A 24288-nucleotide genomic window follows, 5' to 3' on the forward strand; every position below is an offset into this window, starting at 1 on the left:
TCCGGACTCTATACATGATTACTCGAAAATACCGTTTGGGGACAATGAACATACTCGTCTCTACTTTTTTGTCCAGCATTGCTCTTATTTTTTGCAATTCATTCAGCTAATTTTTAAGATCGAATTGAACTACTTTTTGCAAATCATCGCCATTTTTGAGAGGAGCTGGTTCCTCGAACGCGCCGAGTTTTTTCGTTAGGATAGATTTTTTAGGTTTTTGAACGGAGTTCAAATGTACCTTTTTCAATCTTTAGCGAGGATAAACTATTATGCTTTAGGTGTGTTTGACTTTATTCGTCAATTACAAATTGCGGAGTTAAAAAATTATTCGTCATCGACTTTCACATCCACGAATTTCATAGTATTTCTTTCACTCACAATTGTCATTGTGATAAACGCATGACTAATTATTTCACTAGTTACTATGCGAACAGAGTCGAAAAAAATCACTCTCACCAAGTCGTTTACATACAGGGTGGCCCATTTTAACTTTGTCATTTTAACGACGTTAGCGGTTTTGACCTTCAGTAGTTGCCTCAAGGTCATTTGAAAATTAACTTTGTTATTTTTATAGAAACTATATATAGCAGATAAAAATGGGACAAAACGGACCATTCAAAATCTGAAATATTTCAAGATTCATACACTTATTTCGAGCACAAACTACCCTTTCACTCATAATTTGCCTGAATTGAGGAATTTTAAGGAAAATTGGCCTCATGTGGGAGGGGGGCAAAATGGATACACGTGAAGGTCAAATTTGATAAAATTCACAAAATTTTTCTTTTAGATCCAAACTATGTTCTGATCCTAAATTAACTTAAATTATTGAATTATAGAATGAAATACACACAAAATTCAAGCTTTAGAGCGAAAAAAGGTTTTTTTTTATTCGTTTTGACAAAAATCGCACTCACAGCTGATATCGTCTTCATCAACACCTGTGTACAAGGTGTGGGCCCATTTTTTGCATTTCACACAGCTGATCCAGTCGTCGGAGAAAAGCGAATACAATTATTCGCAAAAAATGCAAGAAACGTCTTCCGAGGACGAGGACTGTCTTCGCGACCTTCTTTTTTCTGCTCGCTAAACTGGCGCGATACGACGGGCTTGTAAGAATGGCAGTTCGCCCACGGTTCGCGCGCTGAGCACGGGGTTTCGTCGCTAGTATCGGCATACGAAGAAATTTTTAAACGCCTGTGTTTCGAAAAATGTTGGTTTCTCAATTTCGCTTCCTCATAGAAAAAGCCATGTGATGATGAAACATTTTTTTTCCAGTTCTCAATGTCAATGTGCTCAAAATGTCCAATCATATTTAGAAAAAATGTCCGGATATGTGTGCAGGTGTGTGTGTATGTTATGGCACTGCAAAATTTAAACGCTTATAACTTGAAAACGATTTGAGATACAGGGCTACCGTTTTGCATAGATGTTAATCTGAACAAAGCTCTTCGTTCTCTGATAATTTTGTCAGAATTCGTAAAAAAATACAAATCCTACAACGTTTTGAAATTTTCAAAAAAAGGGTGTCGACGCTCTAGTTTCCGAAAATTTTAAGATTTATTACTGTTTTTTTTTTTAATAAATAGATTATCATAATAATAAGGCTGGTATTAAATTTGGGAAATGTCGGTTGAGCGGTTTAAATTTTATGATTTTTGGAATTTTACGAAAATATGAGTTTTTCGAAAAATCGTCTAACCGCTTTACTTTTTGGAAATTTTGTAAGATATTGTGTATAAGTCTGTACTTCCTCTATACTTTCCAGCGCAAAGTTGTCGGAATTATATTATACTTTAAATGTAAATAGAAAAACGATGAAAATTGAAAGTTGCAAACTGTTTTTTTCTGATGGCTCGTCATTCAGTTTTAGCAGTATATAAGCCTAAAAAACAAATTGTTTTCTCAAGCTTTTAGAACAATGCTGAAAGCTTCCTCTATGAGGAAACCAAAATGAAAAATATAGCACCCCATAGAGTAAGCTTTGAGCATCGTGCATCATGAGCATCGTGCATCAGGCATCTTGATCATCTTGAGGAAGCAATTTGCAAATTTTTTATGCTTCCCAGAGGCTCGGCTCGTTTTGCCTCGAAAATTTTTTTTCACGTAATTCGAGAAACTAAGGACGGAAACCTATTTTGGAACTCAAACATGGTTGAAAGATCATATATTTATCACCAAAATTTCGTTAGATCCTTAAGTGTCCATTTTGCCCCATATTTGCCCCTATATATATTTTGGCGATCCCATCTGTCACGTCCGCGATCGTTATTTCATTACAATCTCGCGTATGCGGACATATCAATAGAAAAGTCCATTGAATATAGATATATATTTATAGGTAAATATCATCTATATGAATTACGAAATATTAGTGCCACTGAAAAGCGACTATGAATATTAAAAAAAAAAAATAAAAAAATAAAAAAAAAAAAATTAAGTCAGCCTGCATCATCGTTCAGCATAGCACAGCACACTAAATGAGATATTACGGAAACAATCGTCAAACATTTTTGAAAACAGTCGCAGAAATGTGGTCCTAGCTGTGAAGAATTTTGGAGCAAATTCGATCATAAATGTCCTGAAGTTCCTCCCGCTACTGTAGATGTTGCGTTTTTTTTATGTAACTGTTCGCTTTAGAACAATGGATCGGAATCTCGAAGAATAATTACATAATTTGAAGAGTTATTGGTATCATTTTATAATTATGAATTGGAAATCGTCGAAATGCTCTGTTTTTGATTTCCTCTGGATTTTTGTAGATCGAGAGTTTTTGCTTAATTAAGCTGCAAGCTGCAAGTCAATAAATATTGTAGGTAGCCCTTAGGGAATAAGGTTTTATTTTCTGAATGAAGTATGAGTTTCGAAATACTATGTCGTTTGAAGACAGATAGCAGATGTGAAACGGAAAATAAAAATATTTTTTTTTTGTAATTTAGTGAACTGCCTAGCAAACAATAATTGATTGTGTTTGTATAGGACCTCTTTTAGAGACAATTTTATGACGAATATCTTACGAATGAAGCATTTTTTCATATTAAAGAAAAACCGATGAGAAATTGTCGCAGCAGTGAGTCTCAGAATAGGTCTCGTGTTCCTCCCAACCAAACTAAAAATTTTATCGAACATTCAAGGGTAAGCGAGCGAGTGTTACATAATCAAAAAATGTGTTGAATTCGTCTTTGGAAACTCGATCTTCTTGTTTTCACAGGATTAAAAAGAAAAAAAATGATATACACCATTCAAAACAATTTTATAAAGCTTATAAACGAGATTGAGAGAAGCATAATCGGAATTGGGTTTAATGAGTGAATAAATAACGTGGACAGTAATTTCGTAAAACGAGTCCTCAACTAGTTTTTATTCGTCACTCAATAATTCATTCGTTAGACCTATTAAATAGCAGTTTCTATGGCAGTGTCGGATCATCTGACATTCTTTGAAAGAATTTAGGCAGGGATGTGGTCACCGACTGGGTGGAAACCGTTCTCATCAGCGGTGTAAGTAACGGTGTATTTCTGGTTGGTTGCGGGGTCCACGTACGAGAAGCTTCCCGATACAACGACGGCCTCATTCTCAGATCCGGCGTTTATCAACTGACCCGATTCTTGCTTGGCTTCACCGTTCGACAATTCGTAACTGTAGCTGTAACCACCGACTCCGATGTTGTCGTGGGGTTGTTCCTTGACGACATAGACCTCTGATGGGTTTTGTTGGGGAGCTGCGAGAGCTACGGCCACGAGGGCGGCGAATGCAATGATCTGTGAATTATAATGTTGCGTTAATTTCTATTCAATTGGATGGAGATTCGTAGGAAAATTGAAATCGAGTTTTCGAAAACTATTTTTCCGATCGTTAATTTCCTGTATCGATTTTTTATTCAAAACGAGATCATTCAAATTTTTGGGTGGGATTCAATATGTCGAATAAGTGAATTGTAGAACGGTCGATATTTCGAAATTTTTTAATTTGTGATATCAGTTTGGAGAAAAATAAGTAATTTGAAATTCTTATTCCCGATCGGCTATTCAGCAAATTGCGCGTTTCATCAAAAATTCCTTCTTTGAATTCGTGTTTACCCGAAAATATATATTTCAATAGTTTTCATTTCGAATGCAATTTTAACAGACCATCCGAATGTCAAAAGTTCATATTTTCGAATTCAAAATGGAGAGTAATTGTTTTACAGACAGACTAGAATATAGAGTAGCAAAAAATCTAAAGTAAATTTTTCGAGCATATAAAACTTAGATATGCAGAATAGCGATAGCTTGAAAAGGCGAAAGTCAAAATGGCGATGTTTAAAATTGGAGATCACCGGTCTGAGTAAGTAAGTGAGTGAGTAAGCGTGTATTCGGAGCTCCACTGCATTTCTTTATTTTGATCGATCGACTTTCTGACGTTTCGCTATTTTAACTGTTCGACTTTTTGGTGTTTCAGTATTTCAACCTCAGTAATATTTGGTCTTTCGTTATTATATTTGCAAAATTGTGAATTTTCACAGTATCGCTGACTGTAGTAATTTATGAATCGAAAGAGTTATAGTCGAATTTTCGAAAAATCGATATTTTAGTCATCGTTCTATGGGCGATTGTTAGATTCTATTTTCGATGTAAATGTGCTTCGAACCTTGCAGTTTCTGCTTTATTTATTTTCGGCATTCAAAGCTCTAGTCGAATTTATCTGTCTCCATATTATCATTCGAAGTTTATAAACTCGAAATTTTAGGTGTTCGGAATTTTAGTCATTTCAACATTTGATCCCCACCCGATCGCGAAGACAAAAATATAATGAGTATTCGCTAATTCCCAGTGAACAAATAATTATTTTATAGAATCATAGACGTTTCTACCGCAATGTTAAAAAACCGATATTATCAATCGTAAAAATGAAGTATCCGTAGTTGAAATGTTAATTGAACATGAATCCCAAATTGCACATGAAAAAAAAAGTCAATTGCACTTTTGGTAACGATAATTTATTAAATTTATATTGAATTGGCGGCTCTTGTCAATCCACAATAATTTTTTAACCACATTCACGTACATTCACTTTTTTGTATTCAAATAATTCGATATTTTTCCAATAGATATTATTTCATGAACGCGCATCGGAGGAAATTTGTTAAAATACGTCATTTGAAAGCAAATGTTTAAACCTACCATCTTCATAATGGAATTGGTTGGGTTTTGTCGTTCGGACTCGGAAGGTTTGAACTGATGTCGAATTTTGGATACATTGCCCGTTTTATATTGGTCCTCCTACTCCCGAATTTTGTCTTATACATATATACATGTTATGTTTTAACCGTGAAGTTTATTCTCCTCGGAACTCACCTCTCACCTTTATACGAATAGGATGGGAACGCGAATCATCTTCGCGTGGATCGTTACGCCTGCTGGCTAAAATACATAATATTTCGCCTTTTTCGTTGCTCAATGTCGAGTGTTTTTTTTTCTACCACCCTTTCCCAACGAGATCGTGGCCAAACTCGTTGGGGATATTTTTATTCTCTGTAGTGATTATCGTTGGCTGGAATGTCGTAGACTCATAATTCAAGTTTTTTTTTTATTCGTTATTTACAACGCGGCATTAAATATCATCGATCCTCATTTTTTGCGAGCTTCATCTTCGATGATGTTTTTTTTCCACATTTATTGAAGCGGATGAAAATTTGTTCGATCGAAAAATTCATATTCGAAATCGTCAACCATGAAACTCAATCTTGGAATAATTAAATAATGTAAGTTCAACAAAGTGTTCCATTTACCAACCAAAGTTGGAAAAAACTGTTTTCGAATGACACTATTTCATTCATTAAAATACGAAAACAGTAATAATTATTCGATGGGCTTGAAGAAAAACTTATTCAAAATATTTCTTTTCATCAAAGGTATAGACCAAGGACTCCCACATTTGTAAATCCTCATTTGTCACAGAAGATTCCTCAGCGAAATTAGCAAACTCGATACAATCTATTACGGAATATTCCACACCGTACAGCATCTATTTGATTTGTTTTTTCTTTATATTTTGAAGAACTCAATAAATAAAAATAACTAATGGAAATTCATACCCACGAATTTTTTTCTCAGTTTCACCCACCAATCGAGAAAAGGGACGTGAACTATACAAAAATAGCCAGCATAAATAAATATTCATGATTTTTCGTTTTGAAGATTCCCTGCGAGTGAGAAAAAACACTAGAACTCGATTTATTTCTAGATCCGTTGAATGTGAAAAATTCGTTCACAATGATTATTTAAAAGGTTTTTTTTATTATAAATTCCATCGGCTTCGTTGATGCATCTTTTTTGGGTCAGTTACGACGAATGGGCTCAAAAATAATTTTCAATTGAAACCCATTTTAAAATGAACCCCGATCGATTTTTTTAAATAGAAAAACTACTCTCGACCACCTGCAAGAAATTTTTTTCTTGTCATTAACCCAAAGTCTCACGAGTTTCGGAGAATGTCATTGAATTTCGGTGAAAAAATCGTGACATCATATCGTTACGTCGTCTCCGACTTTCTCTAAGTCTTCATCTATTTTTTCTACAACTTTGCATTGAAAATATCGTCGCCGTTCAAAATACGACAATCGATTCCACATCACGTTTTCAAATTTGTCAGTTATTTATGACCTTGTGAATTTTCGATTACTCAACATTGTGTGTTTAATTACGACAAAAATATATCGAGACCAAATTTATTTTGGTGTAAAGAATAGAAAAAAAAAAAATTCTGGCTAGTGAAATTCTAAATATATAGCGATGCTTTTTCGTCACTGCGCTGGACATTGATGTGAACTTGTTGCGCAAAATCATATAAAAATTTTACGATGCAAAATAAAAAAAAATACGCATTGGTGCTCACATTCATATACGTACGTTCGAAAGAGTTTCTTTCACGATCACTTTACACAATTTAACGCGTCACAATGCACCTGCTGCTTACTCTCAAGGGCATTACATACTCATCTTCCAGGCGACGAGTATGAGATAAACTTTCTACAACGATTATCAAGATCAAATCGATATACGTGTATAATTTCATACGAAATTGATGCCCTTTTGAAGAGCAGACTCGTTACCGCAAATTAATCATTGTGGAAATAAAGATCATTCGGAGGCAACAGTGAATTTTTTAATGAAATAAATAAAAGTTTAAATCTTTTTTTTTTTACATTGAAGTTTTTCATCATTTTTTGTTTCACTACAATATGAAATAACGACCGATTCCTAATACATTTTGAGATCTGTTATTGCATAAAATCTTCCAAGTGTCATCAGGTCGAGTTTTTTATCGTCTTATTGCTCAAGATCATTAATTACCAATGGATTGGACTGCAGAATACACCGATTTCATTAGAAGGAGGTAGAAAAATTGCTGCGAAGACGTCAGTATTTGCCATCCTTGCACAAACATGAGGGGTTCTTGAATCTTTAATCAAACGATGCAAGCCAAATGTCATAATTCAACAGTTAGATGACGGATAATTTTTTCCAAGAGAATCGTCACATTTGAAAATAATTATTGAAATAAACATGCACGTTTTTACGTTAAACATCGATAAAATTATGTTCAATCGTTATTTTACATGCTAGCAATTCGTCGGTAATGGAAAGTACGAAAAAACGATAAATTATATGTTAATCTAGAAGAGCGGTGACCTTGACGAATTCAGCGAAGTCGACCATCTCCCAACGACCTCCGTACCATTGAGATAACGCCCAATGAGCACATTTCACGGGCACCACTTTCGTTCTTTGACATTGGTCCAGTTTTTAATTCGGACTTGAAAATATTTGGTTCGGTGGAAAATACAATCCTTTTTAGACCATGCGCGCGATTAGCTCCTGATCAGCGGAATAGTTAGCAACTGAAGTCTGAAGTATATAATTCGATCAGGTGAATTGATGGGCTTTGAACTAATCGGATGATCCAGTAGCCAAAACAAAAGATTCGATCGACGTCATTGATTCGAGAGCAATCATCAGAGCGTTGAGAGCAATCGGATCGCTTAATGCTGGTATAACACTAGAATTGCACAAAGCCACGTGATGGGTTTCAGAAGCAATCGAATTGCGTTGCGGTAGCAATAGTACCATTCAACCAGTGAAAATATCCAATTTCTCTACACTAGATTTCACATCGCTCGAATGCTTCTCGATCTATACATTTTTATTTTTATTCTAAATATCAACGAATCAACGGGCTTCTTTATTAATTTTAAATTGGGGTTGAAGGAATTATATACAACACAAGATGAACTTCCGATTGGTGTTATTGGGGAGCTGCAAAAGCTACAGCGACGAGGGTGGGGACATACGATCTGTGAAAGACGTAGTTGACTCAGTTTTCAATAATCGTATATGTATGGCGTAATGTACAGTCTCGAGTCGCTGACGCGACTCCAGTGATGCACGCTCCATCCGGACGGCTCCCTAGCGGATTGTACGACCCGGATTTCGGTCGAAACGACTACAAAAACGACTGAAATCGATCGTTTTCGGTCGTTTTTGTAGTCGTTCCGACCGAAATCTTGGTCGTACAATCCGTTAGGGTTCCGTACTCAAATCGTTCTTTGACCGAATGTATCGGTATTACTATACCTTGCCCTGAATTCTAAGCGTTAAGAGCGCCAAAGTCGAACACGCTCAAGACTTTCCAAACAGTTAAAGGCCTGCGAATTAGTGATTGGGATTGGTTTCAATAAATAAATAGATAACGTGGACAATAATTTCGTAAAACGAGTCTTGAACTAGGTTTTATTCATTCAATTTTTCAATCGTAAGACCTATTAAATAGCAGTTTGTATGGCAGTTGTCGGATCATCCGAAATTCTTTTGAAGAATTTAGGCAGGGATGTGGTCACCGACTGGGTGGAAACCGTTCTCATCAGCGGTGTAAGTGACGGTGTATCTCTGGTTGGTTGCGGGGTCCACGTACGAGAAGCTACCCGATACAACGACGGCCTCATTCTCCGATCCAGCGTTTATCAACTGACCCGATTCTTGCTTGGCTTCACCGTTCGACAATTCGTAACTGTAGCTGTAACCACCGACTCCGATGTTGTCGTGGGGTTGTTCCTTGACGACATGGACCTCCGATGGGTGTTGTTGGGGAGCTGCGAGAGCTACGGCCACGAGGGCGGCGAATGCAATGATCTGCAAAGAAAATAAACAAATTCAAATTAGATTCGGTAAAGGAAAAAATTACATTTCTTAATGGTGATTGAGTATTTTTATTGAAATACGACTTTGTGGACCCCAAAGTAATGGCTACGGAGTAATTTTATTTATGATTTCGATCGAATGTCGAATGATTAGTACCGAAACAAGCCGTTCGCGATGTCGTTGCATCGACGAAATGAGTTGAAAACCTAGAGAATGAACATAAAATGAAATCTTCGAGTCCTCCAACGTTCGCGACGATTAAAAAAAGGCTGCAAGCGATTCTGAGCTGAGTCATATTTTTTTTTTTTTTTTTTTTTTTTTTTTTTCATGCGACCACTCAAGCCGCGTTCACGCTGCAAATGCAACGGCAATTAGACACAACTCTGTTTATGTTACACGCAAAACTCAATGGACGATCGCGCTAATCGTTCGTCAAGATGTGATCCGGTCTGCGTAAATCTTTGAGACAAAGAATCAAGCAATAAAATTGAAGGTTATGGAGAAGAGCGATAGTGACCTATGCTCAACGGATTATTGTGGAAAATTAATTATAATCGTGATCCCACAAGTTGTTGAGATTTTCGATCGATTATTAATTTTGAATGGACCAATAGATGCACACGTTTGCGCACCGGAACAGTATTATTTTTCTTAAAATTTTATAATCCCGATGTGGTTGAGAGAATTCCAGAAGATTAGTCGAATGAGAGCACCTCACGATTGATTTTTTCGAATTACTAAATTATTATTCCTCGTTCTGAATCTCAAACGGTTTTCTCAGTTTCAAGAATTGTTGCTTTCGTATTTAACACGCACCATTTTCATGTTGATTTTTTGGGTTTGAAGTTGACTGAGATGGGTCAGCTGAAGAAACTGTGATGCTTTTGGGAAGTTTCGGCGAGTTTATATACCTGCCAAAAATTTGATTATTCATACCCCCCCCCCCCACTCCTAAGCTGGCTCGTAACATTATTACCTTCGATAAAATGTCGCTGTCCAATATTCTTCCTCTCGCCTCTTAATCCCAATGTGGGCCGTTGAAAAAAATACTATGTCTGACTGGGTTTATCTTCGTTGTAAAATAAATTACGAAAGAGAAGATGATCCACCGGTCATCCACGATTATTATGTATGGCAAACTGCCATTCCGGAGTCTTTCTAGTATTACGATTGCGAGAAATCTTGTAGGAGCCTAAAATAAGAAATCTCATTAGAATACTTTTCCATTTAATTAAATAAAAATGTTTCTTTCATTTGAAACGAAAAATAATCTTTGATTACTTTCCTCCGTCTATTTTAGGTCTCCTGCATTCATTTTTGATTCTCTGGGCTCCGTAATACCGAACTTTAAGGAAGATGAAAAGAGGACTTGGGCAATCGACATTTCGGAGTATGATTTCGGAGTATAATATAAACTTTATAATAATAAAGTCTGATTAATCTCAATTAATACTCGTTTAGTTGTGCGCTATCAAAAAACCCAGTGGAAAACATGATTGGTTGATATTGAGCACAAGAATAGGGTGGGGCTCAAAAGTTAGAAGGCCTAAAATAGCGAACAAGCATTCTGTATATCTATATGATACGCATATATGAGCCCCACCCGAATGGTGCAGTTTTCAATTTCTTTTTTCAAAAATAATGATTTATTGATTGTTTTCAAACTTGGTGCTAAGCCGTATCCAAGTTTGCTCTATAAAACGGATTTTTTTCGCAGTTGTTACTTTGGATTTTGTTTGATGTTGAATAATTAACTTATTAAACTTTATGAGAAAACGTGCGAAACAGACAAATGGAAAAAGTGAGTTCAACGATTTTTTCTAAATCGTACTTCTTCTGTTTCGAGATCGACGATCAATTTTGTTGATATTATTGAGTTATTATAACAACATTGCTATTACAGTGATGATTATATCGAAGTGTGATCGATTATTATGTAATACTGCTGCCACTATGCGGCAGTCAAAAATTAAATTTCATCAAAATAACTTATGTTAATGATGCGTAAGAGCAATAACGATTTAAAAGGGTTAAACCACTGTTACGATCTCCAAAACATGTCTCGATTGACAATTCTTTTCGGATGAATTAATAGAATTGTCATATCCAGGGGATTTATTAAGTTTGTATTTAAACGAACAATAAAAAATTATCATTGAAAAATATTTAGTAATGGCGAGCAGGAATGGCACCAGTGCCATTTCTGCAGTATAATCGGTGCAATTGCTGATCCGGGATAGAAAAAAAAAACACTCAATTTAATCGCTCACCGAGTTAGTAAAGTACGTAGAGAATTTTGAAAATGTTATTTTCGTATTATTATTAGCGAGTCTTTGATGAGTTGAATATTCAGAAAAAGTGGTAACTATTTGTTGATAATATAATGTCAAAATATAATGCCAATTAATATATCGTCTAAATTCAAATTCGAAGAAATGAAAGCTGTTGGAGTTTTGAAAAATCTCATATTCCAGAGGCTCCAAAGCCTATGTTAAACCGATGGAAAAATGGAATTCTGCGGTGCTTTTAGCCCTTAAATAACTATAAAATTATAAAACATAGCACCAGAGCCGACACGTCACTAATAAGTTCATAGAAATAGTAGATATGTCGAACCAATCGGCCGAGAGTGGATGTGACACACTCACATATTTCAGAAGTTCTTGTCAAAATACAAAATAAATTTCATTAAAACTTGAGCTATGCAGTAATTGATAAATTAATCATTTTCTTACAAATAAATATTTCTTTAATCTATCAAATACTTGAAACAGTGTTGTGGTTCGTTTTAATATAACAACTATTTTTTGACGCAATAATTTTTTGGGGTTCAACTGCCAAGTAAGCCGTTCGAGAGAACGATTGGTATTCACAGACTGTTGATGTTTCTTGAGGCTGTCGCCGCGCTACTTACGATACTAAAAGGTTCATTCGGTCGCGAGGCACAATTTGAAGAAATAACTACAAAAGTCGAGAGTTGGATTAATAAGGTATCGAAGTTATTTGAGCTCTTTTAGAACATCAATAAATAACCGCGAAAGTTACATTGCCTTGCTTAAGACTCTCCTATAAGAGTGCATTCCGCGTGTCAATTGAGTCGTCAAGCGAAGATGATGCGCGCAGATGGATGATCCGAAAAAGAAAGTGTGCGGATTGCACAATTTTCACGGTGTCGCGAGCAGGTTGTTACAAGCTAATGATCAACGGCGTTGGTGTGCTCAAGGCAGGGAGATGCGAGTGAAAGAGAGCGAGAAGAGAGAGGGAGCAAGAGCCGGAGAGCAGGTGAAGTAGAAGAAAATTCGAAAGACAAAGTTCTCTGGAATGTCCGTAGAGAGTGAAAGAAAAAATATGTTTGAAACATTCTTTTATTTTGATGGCTTGTCCGAGCATGATTTGTCAGAAATTTTGATTCATATAACACTTTGTGCTTAAAATAGTGGATCACGTGATAAAAATAGATGACGCTCGGAAGGACGTTCGGCATATAATTGATAGTATATTAATTGACATTAAATAAACCTGATTTGTGAAATGTAAATAATGAGGCGGATAAAGTTGGAGTCGCGCGGTGTCAACGATGGTCTTGGCGACTGCTAGTTCTTTCTTCTACTTGGTCGTCCTCCGCAGGAATCTCAACGACCTTCTGAAATCCAGGATGGGAAGATGATCCGAGGACGATTACCGAAGCGATAATGCAAGCGAGTGGACGCCATCTGTAAATGAAATGTTTCGATAATCGAACAAACGTGGCACACGCACGTAAGAAACTCGATACATGAACCATCGTGTAAACCATGCCACTTTGGTGCAGTTAAACTTAAATTACTATATACTTTTTAATAACTTACGATAATACCACCGGCCCACAAAAAAAAGTGGTGAGTAACTTGGACCGGATCGATCTACCTCTACGTATTTTTACCCGTTGAATCCGAATCCGGGGGTCCCATTGGGCAATAAATCCATGAAATTTTAAGTAATTCCAAAAAACTGCACAAATGGCGGAAAATCGTTGTTAAAAGCGTTAAAAATGGGCATAAATCGCTACTATGGTATGGGAAAAGTTTTATCGATCTAGATCGAGTACGCCCTTTTTGTATTTAGGTTCGAAGATCCAGTAGATGAATCCGGTCCAAGTTACTCACCACTTTTTTTTGTGTGCCGGTGTACTCATTAATAGAAACTTCGGAATTCGTTTATTCGTGAAAGGAGGCGTGCATCGTCTCAGAAAAACTTCAAGTTATGAGACTTTACGAAAATCACAAAATGTATAACCCAAATTTGTTCATCTCGTTCTCTCAATGGTTCTTCGTGTATTAAAATTGTATGTTGATCTCGACGAAAAATAAAAAACGTTTTCACGGAACGAAGATATTTAGAAATATGATAAGCGCTCAGTAAACGAAACAGCAGCTCAATCCGGCTGGCTGATACGAAAGAAAACATTTCTGAATATATCTTCGTATGGAATTTCTCCTATAAATGTATATACGTTTATTTGAATGTATACCTGAGTAGGGAGAAGGATAAGCAAGGATTGAGTAATGGTGATTGAGTGACTGTGATTTTTTCTGGGTACTTCAGCGATCGAAGGATCCTCGCTATACCATTAAAAAATATATGTATACAAAAACACGCGATACGTAACGATAGTGATCTGAATGGAGTCAACGAACCCTCACAGGGGTTCCGATGCATGCCCTTTGTGACTTTTTCCCTGGCTCCGAAGAAGTAAAATGATAATCCTGATAATAAATACAACCACGTGGTAATCGTTGATGGGCTCGTATAGTGATTTACGGCGTGACATTTTACGTATTTAATTAATTGTTTCATGTAAAATCACATTAATATGATCATGAGCATTATAAAACTCGAATACTGAATTATTGAGATGTTTTTATATGCAAAATACGTTAGGTAACGTGCCAAGGAGGAGTTCGCTTACTTGTGGAGTTATGAAGAATATTCTTCCTTGATTACCAGACTGATTGTTAATTCAGTTCCTTATTACACCCACGACTTCTGCTCACGTGAAAATGTTGAGGTTGTCTGCTCTATCATCTGATCCGCTGAAAAGAGGTTTAACTGTGTTGATACCCCCCATCCCTTTTCTTTTTCAAAAAGGGACTGGGGGGCCATATCTTTTGCAAAGATTTTATAATATCATGGTTTCTGCATCGACTTATTCGTTTTGAATAAATGTTTTATTGAGGAAAATGATGCGTTACTTGTGATTCAAACATGCAACTAAACTTTTTTACTATTTTCATGACCAAAAAAATGATGAAAATTTATTCTCGCAATTTTTAAAATTATGTCTAACTTATTTGTTGAGATTGATCAATTTTTAATATAATGATAGCGGTTGAAATAGCTTCGTAGTAAAATCGTCGAGCAAAATTTGACAACAGCCATTTTCTATTTATATGCGTATGCATATCTATATTTTAAACCAGTTGGCTCATAGCGTTGTCAAACCTTCCACTGTTTATGTCGTTATTACTCGCTATAACTTCAAATAAGTGATTTTCTTTTTCTATTCCCAAGTCATTTTCACCGGTAACAAAGCTTTCTCATGACATCATTGATACCCAAAAACATTATATTTTCTTATTCTCGTTTTTGACTCTTTAAAGTTGGGAGGAATCTATTTCATTAACAATGTATGGTACAAAAGTCTAAATAATTAGAAATTGATCAAATTTGGTGATAATGTTCTTCAACATCACGTACGAAAACACAATTTTTTTCAAAATTTTCTTCTGCTTAGTTATCGAATAATTACGCATTAAAGCAGCTTTCTTATGCCCGGAATGTATATCTATATATTAGGGTGGCCCTTAATATGGGTGAAAAAAAAAATTGATCGCGCCGCCCCCCAAAACGGTTCCAAATGATAAAAAAAAAATCTACGCAAAGCCGTAGCTATGTCCGGTAAGAGGAAGACGTGCCTGTAAGCATGAACTTGGTTTTAAATATCAATTTTTCTGCATGATTTAGTAATTTTTAAAAATGTTGTATTTCAGTGAAAAATGGTCACATCGAGGTCTAAAAAAACGCATTTTGAAGCTTCAAGTTTCCAATTTCAAGATCTTATGACGAAAAAAATGCAGAGCTACATGTTGTGCGCAATTTTGAGAAAAAGTGCGAGAAAAAAACAGCAAATTTTTATGCTTTTTTATCAATTCCATAAGCGTAGATTTATTTTTTTCAACTAAGCCATGGTATGGACCGGATAGCTGGTTTATTAGGCTTCAATTTTCTTTTTTTAAAACTTGGGTAGGACCATTTTTTGCTGAGATGTTGAACTTTGAATGAAAAACTCTTTTGTCTTTGATCGACGATATCTCAGCAACCAATGGTCGCACAGGAAATTCAAGGGCAGTTCTGAAAATTGGAATGATGTCCTACAAGGTTCCGTTGCAATCTTGAAGATCCATTTTTTATTCCATCCTTGTCGTGAATTTAAAAAAATAGGAAAAAATGTATTTTATGGTTTTTCAGAAAGTCAATAGCCAAAATTCAAATAATCATGAAATGACTGATGTTGAGTATGCCATTTACAGCTGAATATACCCCCAAAAACCCTGCCGAAGTTACATTTCGATCTAACCAATCGTTTCTTCGTTGCAACCGATCAAACATTAATCAAATTTGAGGGTCACGTTTTTTACGTTAAACGAGTCATGATCATGACAAAAATGAAAAATGAAAAATTTCCAAGTTTTTTCTACATTTTTCCCATAAATAAGGTTGAAATATACAAAAAAAAAATTCCGAAAGTTTTTGATGAAAATTGATTGTTAAGGCTTCCAACATTGAGAGCTTCTGAAAAACCATAAATTACCTTTTTTTCCCTATTTTTTTAAATTCACGACAAGGATGGAATAAAAAATGGATCTTCAAGATTGCAACGGAACCTTGTAGGACATCATTCCAATTTTCAGAACTGCCCTTGAATTTCCTGTGCGACCATTGGTTGCTGAGATATCGTCGATCAAAGACAAAAGAGTTTTTCATTCAAAGTTCAACATCTCAGCAAAAAATGGTCCTACCCAAGTTTTAAAAAAAGAAAATTGAAGCCTAATAAACCAGCTATCCGGTCCATACCATGGCTTAGTTGAAAAAAATAAATCTACGCTTATGGAATTGATAAAAAAGCATAAAAATTTGCTGTTTTTTTCTCGCACTTTTTCTCAAAATTGCGCACAACATGTAGCTCTGCATTTTTTTCGTCATAAGATCTTGAAATTGAAAACTTGAAGCTTCAAAATGCGTTTTTTTAGACCTCGATGTGACCATTTTTCACTGAAATACAACATTTTTAAAAATTACTAAATCATGCAGAAAAATTGATATTTAAAACCAAGTTCATGCTTACAGGCACGTCTTCCTCTTACCGGACATAGCTACGGCTTTGCGTAGATTTTTTTTTTATCATTTGGAACCGTTTTGGGGGGCGGCGCGATCAATTTTTTTTTTTACCCATATTAAGGGCCACCCTACTATATATATATATATGGAAACGCTATGCTTATACACGTGAACTTTAGTGATCAATTACTCGATAACTGTACAGAAGAAAAATCTTTAAAAAATTGTATTGTCAAATTTGGCACTAAAGAATATGTTCACCAAATTTTATAAAATTCTGATGATTTTGAAATTTTTTATGTTTTTAGCATGGTTTAGCATGGCAACATTGTAAGCCTGTACCAAATATCCTTAAGGAGGGTGGCTACCGACGATACAATGTTGCCATGCTAAACCATGTTGAATACATTAAAAATTTCAAAATGATAAGAATTTAATAAAATTTGGTGAACATATTCTTTAGGGCCAAATTTGACAATACAAATTTTTTAAGATTTTTCTTCTGTACAGTTATCGAGTAATTGATCACTAAAGTTCAAGTGTATAGGCATAGCGTTTCCATACATATAGGTATACATTCCGGGCATAAGAAATCTGCTTTAATGCGTAATTACTCGATAACTAAGCAGAAGAAAATTTTGAAAAAAATTGTGTCTTCGGACTTGATGTTGAAGAACATTATAACCAAATTTGATCAATTTCTTATAATTTTGACGAGTGTAGCCACCCTCCTTAAATCCAAATCGTTGCACGCAGGAAGTGTGCCTGCCATAAGAGCCTTCAAAAAATGTGATTTTCGTGAATTGTTTTTTCGACAACTAGACGGCAGGTCCTATAATAATTCCGGGAATAGATGCACGCTGTATATTTCTAGCATATTTTTAAATTTCACCTCTTAAAATTGGAATTTTCGTTTTCCATTAGATTCGCGTAATCTTCCTTAAAGCTCTTGAAACCGTGATTCATCTATTGTAGACATGAACACGATGAGCATCAACTTGACAAAGTTGTTAGTTTCTCATTAGGAGGGTCCTTATATCGTGGGTTCTCAATGATACCGTCTCAACTTTTATCGCCTGAGAACGTTCGAGTTTGTCGGCGTCATATCTATTCTGAAATGTTTCGTTGTTTATTTAGTTAATTTTTCTTTATTCGATCATGAATATCTTAATCTTGAAAATATTCCTTCCATTTTTCTTGACTTCCGTTCTTTCGTTTGATTTTTACTTTTCTCCGGTCAGTTCTTCCGATTTTTGTATTTCTTCAATTGGAATCTCTTCACCGCTGTTTCTCGTGCGGCTATCAACGAGCCTTAAAATAAGCTATATGCCTCTTTACGTAACGCCACAATCCGTCTACTGAAGTTTTACCGCAGCGCACGTTGCTGCTGTGTGTTTGAAGATGAAGCGCACGTTCGGGATGACACGGTTCGGGCTAAATGCCAGTGCACTCTCGGTGTCTCGACGACAACCACGATGGCTCGGAGGGGCGGAGGGACGAGAAGATGTTTAACGCCGGTGCAAACGCCGCTGATCCTTTCTGATAAACGTTACTTGACGAAACTACTAAAAATTCTGAAACCAAGCGATCTGCCAGCCTAATACTGAGGATTGAAAAAAAAGAAGAAGAAGAAATAACGAATTTCTTATTCCGGAACACGATTCCCTTGTTCTTTCTCACCAAGAAATGAGAAAAATTGTTTTAACATTGGTTTCTATGCAAAATAGTCGAAAATTTTATGTGGACCGAAATTTCTTAACATTTTATTCAACTCGGGAATTCGCTTCTTCTGAAATAATTTACAGCAGTGACGTATATGGCCAGGAACTGAATAGCTGAAACTGTAGTTAACGAAATTCAAAAATCTGCCGACAAACATATATTTATATGTAAATGTGTGTGGGGGACAAACGTCGAGAAGAATTACTGGTTTTCGATTTTGCCCTTTCGATACACGAGCGACCCAAGATTGACCGGCAACGACGACAGGCAATGAAAAGAAGGAGAAGAAAAAGGACGAGACGCGATAACGCGCAGCGAGTTACTCGAGGCTCGATCTCCCTCTGTTCGATGAGGGAGACCCCAGATCGATTGATTTATTTCCCGGTTGCACGAGATTAACCGGCAAACGGGTTCGGGTTACTCACGAGTGCGCTATTCTGCACATTCTTCATGTTTACACATATATACTACACACACGTATATAATCGTATATAGGTTAGTAAGGATCGTAAGTATTGTAAAAGATACGAAAGCATTCATATAATACCATAAGACGCACCACTGCGGTTGTTCTCGCTTTGATATTTACTGGTGATCATTATGCTAAACTTGGCGTAAAATTATAATGAAGCAACGGTAAAGCATTCTTAAGTGTACTTTCCTATAATGTGAAAATAAGATAGATTAATGTTCGTTGTGGGAAGAAAGACAAAGAAAAGTCCTCGGTTCCAATGAAACAATGTGCAAGTTTCGTACGTCGTTATTTAATACATTTCGTCACCGCGAGTGGCGCTCTGATTGACGTGGCTGGCGCCTTTTTCGGTCACTTTTAGGAGCCTCCGATAGGAGACAAAAAAGTAGTTGCAAAAGTTAAGATTCATGCGGTTATTGAGCTTTTTTGATACAGCTTTTGTTTGAGTTACTTCAATCGATGACAAAATCAAGTAAAAAGTAATCATTATTGTCAGGCTCCGATCAACAGATCGTAGTCATTCGTTCCTACTCATTTGCAGATGCTGTTATTGTGCAGAAATCCCGATGAGTATAATACGTTTGGTGGTAATCGACATAAAGGAAAATAATCCTCTGTTGGTGGAGATGATTTACGCGGTAATGACTGCTACACGCGCGACTCAGTCTCCGCAACCATGTACACGAGTCTTTCTGTGCTTTATCGGTAATTACTGGAATGAAGATACTCGCACACCGCAAAGAATTACTATTAGTAAATAACGCGTTTTGCTGAGGGTTCGCGACAGGTTGACACCAACCTCGAAACTTTTGTAATTTTACGAGTCGTTTCTTGGTGTGCGATGACGGATAGTAAATGTTACAGTCCAACATTCCGAAATTCTGTTTTCACTTACGGACAAAGATACCCGTTTTCTGTACATTTTCGTGGTTGAAGGGACCAGTTCAGTCTCAACTATGGAAATTGCAAACGAGGTTTTGCGCATGCGCAAAAGATCATTTTTCTCTTCTTTTATGCGCGCACACGATTCTCAACGTATTCGGACATGCGCAGTAGATGAATTTCGAACATTCCGATATGGAAAAAGTTGTTTCTGTATTCTTGCGAAACGAAATTATTTCTACAGTTGGAACCGTACGGAGGAATAAGCTTTGAAGCAAGCTAAGTTCTGAGAGCTTTGGCTATACCCGATGGAAGAAATGTTCTGGCAAAGACGTTTGCGCGGTTCGAGGATCTCGGCGAATTCCAGTCCATTCATCGTCCAACTTGGATGTTCGAGGAGGATAGAGCCAGCAATATTTTCCCCAAGAATACACCTTCTTCTTGACGTCCTTAGGACGATCATATTAGATCCGGGTGAACACGTGTGAAGGGTGACGAAAAAGGCGATACGAAATTGTCCTTCGAGTCAGGGCCACAAGAAAAATATTTTTCCTTATAAGTTTTCCTATCGAGTTTTCTCGTTCCATTGTTGTACATCAGTGAATGAATTCTTCTTCGATGAATATTGTGCAATATCTCAATGACGATTGATGAAAAATTGATGGACAGTCAAAGTTTTGGCGTTTATAAAAATTCTGGATTTGCGATATGTCCGCAACGCATAAGACATTCATCCGAAGATAAATCATTAAAGATCTCTGTATTGCTGGTCAATAAATATGCAAATTCTTCCGCATCTTATGTCATATGAATTTCTCATCGCATTCTCGTCATACGTGCAACCAATTGCGTCCCAAGTCATAGGCACATGTTCGTAGGCATTCGCTTGAATGAATCGATCGACACGCGTTGCTTTTAAGACTCTTTCGTGTCTTCTATGTACAGACACGTTGAATGCTCAAAATTATATGTATCTCGGGTGGACCAAGGAAAAATGTTAGAAGATACAAAAAAAGTCACTTGCCTAAAATTTGGGAATAAAAAAATGCCGCTAAAGCGTCTTTTAATATTTTTTTCCACTCCAAGAGCAAAAATAGATAATCGTTAAATTTTTTTCTGCATTTAGTTCAATAAACTGAATTACTCTTTACGAGACAGAAAAATAGCTGGATCTGTGAAACTTTTGTCTACGCAACAAAACGAATTCGCTGCAGTGGAGACATTTCGTTTTTTGAGGAATTTGATTTTGGAATAATTGGGTTTTCGATGAAAATAATGAAAAACGCAACGACTAGACGGTTTTTGATCGTGCAAGCATCACCTTCTATTCGCTAAACCTCTCGGGCAATCTTGACCGGTCGTGACTTCTCTACCGAGTGCAGTTCGCAGTACCATCAGCAGTTCGAGCTGTTTGCGTAGGGGTGAGGAGGAATCCTCTTTTCTCTCTTGTTCTCTCGATCGTCGAATGCGCTCGTGGATGTTGCAACAACGCAGCGAAGCTCGGTGTGTTGTGCCTCTTGAGACTTGTGTCTCGCATACGAATGCACGCCGAGTATACGGGTCTAAGGATGCCACGACCTTTGCCGGGATGCGCAAAGTTGCGAGATCCAAGGAAGAATGCGCCATCTTTAACGTGGCAGCAAACCGCGATAATAAAACCGCGAGGAGAGCGAAACGTAGAAGCAATGAGAGGACGCGAAGAAGAAGAAGAAAAAAAGTTGAAAAATCGATGAGATCCTGCGAGGCAAGAGTGTGACAAAATTGCGCTCTTTAAGGGGGGTGGATCACGAAATCAAAATAATCAGAATTTGACCAAATTTGGTGATAACATTCTTTGGCATCAAGTATACAAATACAATTTTTTTCAATTTTTTTACCACATGGTTATCGAACAATTGAGCGTTAAATCGAAGTTCTTATGCACGAGATGTATAACTGTATATATGTAAACTGTAAGCTTATACACGTTAACTTTAGTGTTCAATTACTCGAGAGCTATGTGGTAGAAAAATCTAAAAAAATTATATTGTCTTATATATTTTTAAAGAATACATTTATCAAATGTTATGAAATTCTTATCATTTTGAAATTCTTAATATTTTTAACATGGTTTAGCATGGCAACATTGTATCGTCGCGATCCACCCTCCTTAACGATGTATGGTACAAAAGTCTAAATAATTAGAAATTGATCAAATTTGGTGATAATGTTCTTCAACATCAAGTGCGAAAACACAATATTTTTCAAAATTTTCTTCTGCTTAGTTATCGAATAATTACGCATTAAAGCAGATTTCTTATGCCCGGAATGTATATCTATATATATGGAAACGCTATGCTTGTACACGTGAACGACTTTAGTGATCAATTACTCGATAACCGCACAGAAGAAAAATATCTTAAAAAATTTTTATAGTCAAATTTGGCACTAAAAAATATGTTCACCAAATTTTATAAAATTCTGATGATTTTGAAATTTTTTATGTTTTTAGCACGGTTTAGCATGGCAACATTGTAAGCCTGTACCAAATATCCTAAATAACTGAGTAAAAAGTGAACTTTTAGATCAAACTCGGACACACTGCAGGTAATGAAAGACTTTTGAGGATCGCTGAAAATTCAATGAGTTACATGAGCGCGTGGTAATGGATTAGAAAATTGTAGTCATCGTTCGAAAGAGCCATCAATAAAAGACGAAGAAAAACATTCGGTTTACCGCGGCCAGCCGAGGCTACGTGTGTAGCATTTTGTTTACATATTTATGAAGATATAAAAAGGTTAGGTTCTTAGGAAGAGTGAAAAATAAACATAAAATAGAAAACGAAGAAGAAAAAGCAAGTTTTTAACTCCCCATGCCCGGAGGCCACGTCGCTGTGAACTTCTGCGTTCATTTAGGACTCCGGAACGTTGGATTCATTTAGGATCTCTGGAACGTTGAAACACGCACTTCGTGGAAAGATCGAATTCAATTGAAATATTTAAAAATTGAGAGAAAAAAAATTAACTTGCAGAAATTTTACTTGCTTCAACTAAATGACTGCATTCGCATCGAATAATTTTTTTTGCAACGTGTAACTTGACGAATCTCGGTATAACGATTCTGGGTTCATGTAACTCGTTGAATTTTTTCAACAGTAAGAAGCCTTGCTGAGATTCGTTGTGTTGAGTGATTTCCAATTTCTCCTCCGGCGTTTTGGAATGAGTGAGAATTGCCGGGCTCGCATAACAAATCGTTGATTTTGAATAAGCGAACGAAAGACCCCCATCCTAATCAGGAAACTAATGAGCCTTCGCCAAATCCCGAAAAATATGTGTGTGCCTGAGTGAAGTTGCCTTGAGGTCGTCTATAGCAGTGTACCTATCGATGACATTTGCCGGGGCTCTGACGACCGCGTCTAAACACGTGTGTACTCTCGCAAAATCGTTCCAAGCGATCGCGAAACTTTAGCTCGTTAGCGCGACTCCTCTCGGCACCAACGATTACGATTTTACTATTCATTACGTTTGACTTTACCTCATGTCTGTAACTTTAATATCTTTGAATAATGATATATATGCGAAAGAAAATGTAAGTTGGAGTGAGAAAATGGAAAAGCGATTATGGGACGAGGTAGTTGAAGTGGCTCGAAGTAGCCGCACCAGAGGATGGTTTATAGAAGTGCTATGCATTGGGTCGTATTTTTGCGAGGAAAACATCGAGATCTCGTGTACCAAAATCACTGAATTTGTGTCCCTGATCAATCTCGAAGATTCTGTCGACGAATCCCGAGATCCCGAGCTTCGATAGTGAAAGCCAGTCGCTAAGAAACACTGCGAGGACGTTAGTCGAATAAAGGAGTTGAGAAAATTTCATAAGCGCCAGATGTATGACTGATTTCAATTTTTCTTCCCTCTTGTCCCCACAAAGACGCAGAAGTCGCAGGTGTTCAGCTCCTTCTTCGAGATCAATTACAAGCCGAAGATTAATTAAACGTTGGCCCATTGCTGAGTAGCTGATGAAACGCGCTAATTTGATAAAAATTATGATAAATTCGCGTCAGAAGTTTGACTAAAGAAAGCAAAGGCTGGGGAAGAAAGGCGTGCATTGAAAGGCTCGTTCGGACACTGATCAAACTCTTGAGAAATGCTAATGTTCATTAATGAGACAAAAAATATGCTCACGGAGAGATGACCCTGTCATGACAGTAAAAGATTTTTTGCTATATTAGTATCCTAGTTACAGCAGCAATACTATTTATTTATTTATTTATTTATTCATTAAAGCCATTCTTGATTTTTAGGCTTCAGAACATTTCATGTAAATCCTCCTTTCTTCTCCCACATATTTTATACATCGGTCCAAAGTTAGAAAACAAGAAACAAAATTAGAAATAAACATAAAAAATAATCATATTCCTTCTTTCTACCTTCCTTATTCCTACTTTACTATTTGCTCTCCTTTCCCAACTTGCACCTTTCCTTTCTTTCTCCATTTTATTGTCACCCTTCCTTATATCCTTATCCTTATTCTCCCATAATATCCTTCCCCAATTCCGCGAATTCTCTCTCCTTCGCCTTTCTTTCAAACTCCCTACAGTACTCGCAAAGTCAGCAGCAATACTATAATAAACTCCTGTAGCAAAATTTTACTTATAAAAGAGCATAAGGATATTTGCTA

General features: G+C 36.5%; 2 protein-coding genes across 3 annotated transcripts; both read right to left on the reverse strand.

Annotated features, from left to right (window-relative positions):
• Positions 1–3332: 3332 nt before the first annotated feature.
• LOC122412841 (flexible cuticle protein 12-like) lies at positions 3333–5273 on the reverse strand. The gene is made up of 2 exons (XM_043422757.1): positions 5163–5273; positions 3333–3761 (listed from the first exon to the last, which is right to left on the reverse strand). The coding sequence occupies exons 1-2, from the start codon at positions 5169–5171 to the stop codon at positions 3450–3452; spliced, it is 321 nt and encodes a 106-aa protein (XP_043278692.1). The 5' UTR covers positions 5172–5273; the 3' UTR covers positions 3333–3449.
• A 3470-nt stretch (positions 5274–8743) lies between these two features.
• LOC122412840 (flexible cuticle protein 12-like) lies at positions 8744–10040 on the reverse strand. 2 transcript variants are annotated; one of them, XM_043422756.1, is made up of 2 exons: positions 9996–10040; positions 8744–9170 (listed from the first exon to the last, which is right to left on the reverse strand). In XM_043422756.1, the coding sequence occupies exons 1-2, from the start codon at positions 10002–10004 to the stop codon at positions 8859–8861; spliced, it is 321 nt and encodes a 106-aa protein (XP_043278691.1). In that variant the 5' UTR covers positions 10005–10040; the 3' UTR covers positions 8744–8858. The 2 variants fall into 2 exon arrangements, with proteins under 2 accessions (XP_043278691.1, XP_043278690.1); XM_043422755.1 differs by lacking the exon at positions 9996–10040 and adding an exon at positions 9336–9378.
• Positions 10041–24288: the final 14248 nt, after the last annotated feature.

Source organism: Venturia canescens, chromosome 6 (assembly GCF_019457755.1).
Source record: "Venturia canescens isolate UGA chromosome 6, ASM1945775v1, whole genome shotgun sequence".
NCBI lineage: Eukaryota > Metazoa > Arthropoda > Insecta > Hymenoptera > Ichneumonidae > Venturia > Venturia canescens.

What these genes read in the sequence shown, in the direction of transcription:
- LOC122412840 (XM_043422755.1), bottom strand. Translation starts at nt 9,365, where the DNA reads ATGCAACGACATCGCGAACGGCTTGTTTCG. An exon ending in ATCGCGAACGGCTTGTTTCG is followed by an intron (nt 9,171 to 9,335) that starts GTACTAATCATT and finishes TTTTCTTTGCAG; the next exon opens with ATCATTGCATTCGCCGCCCT.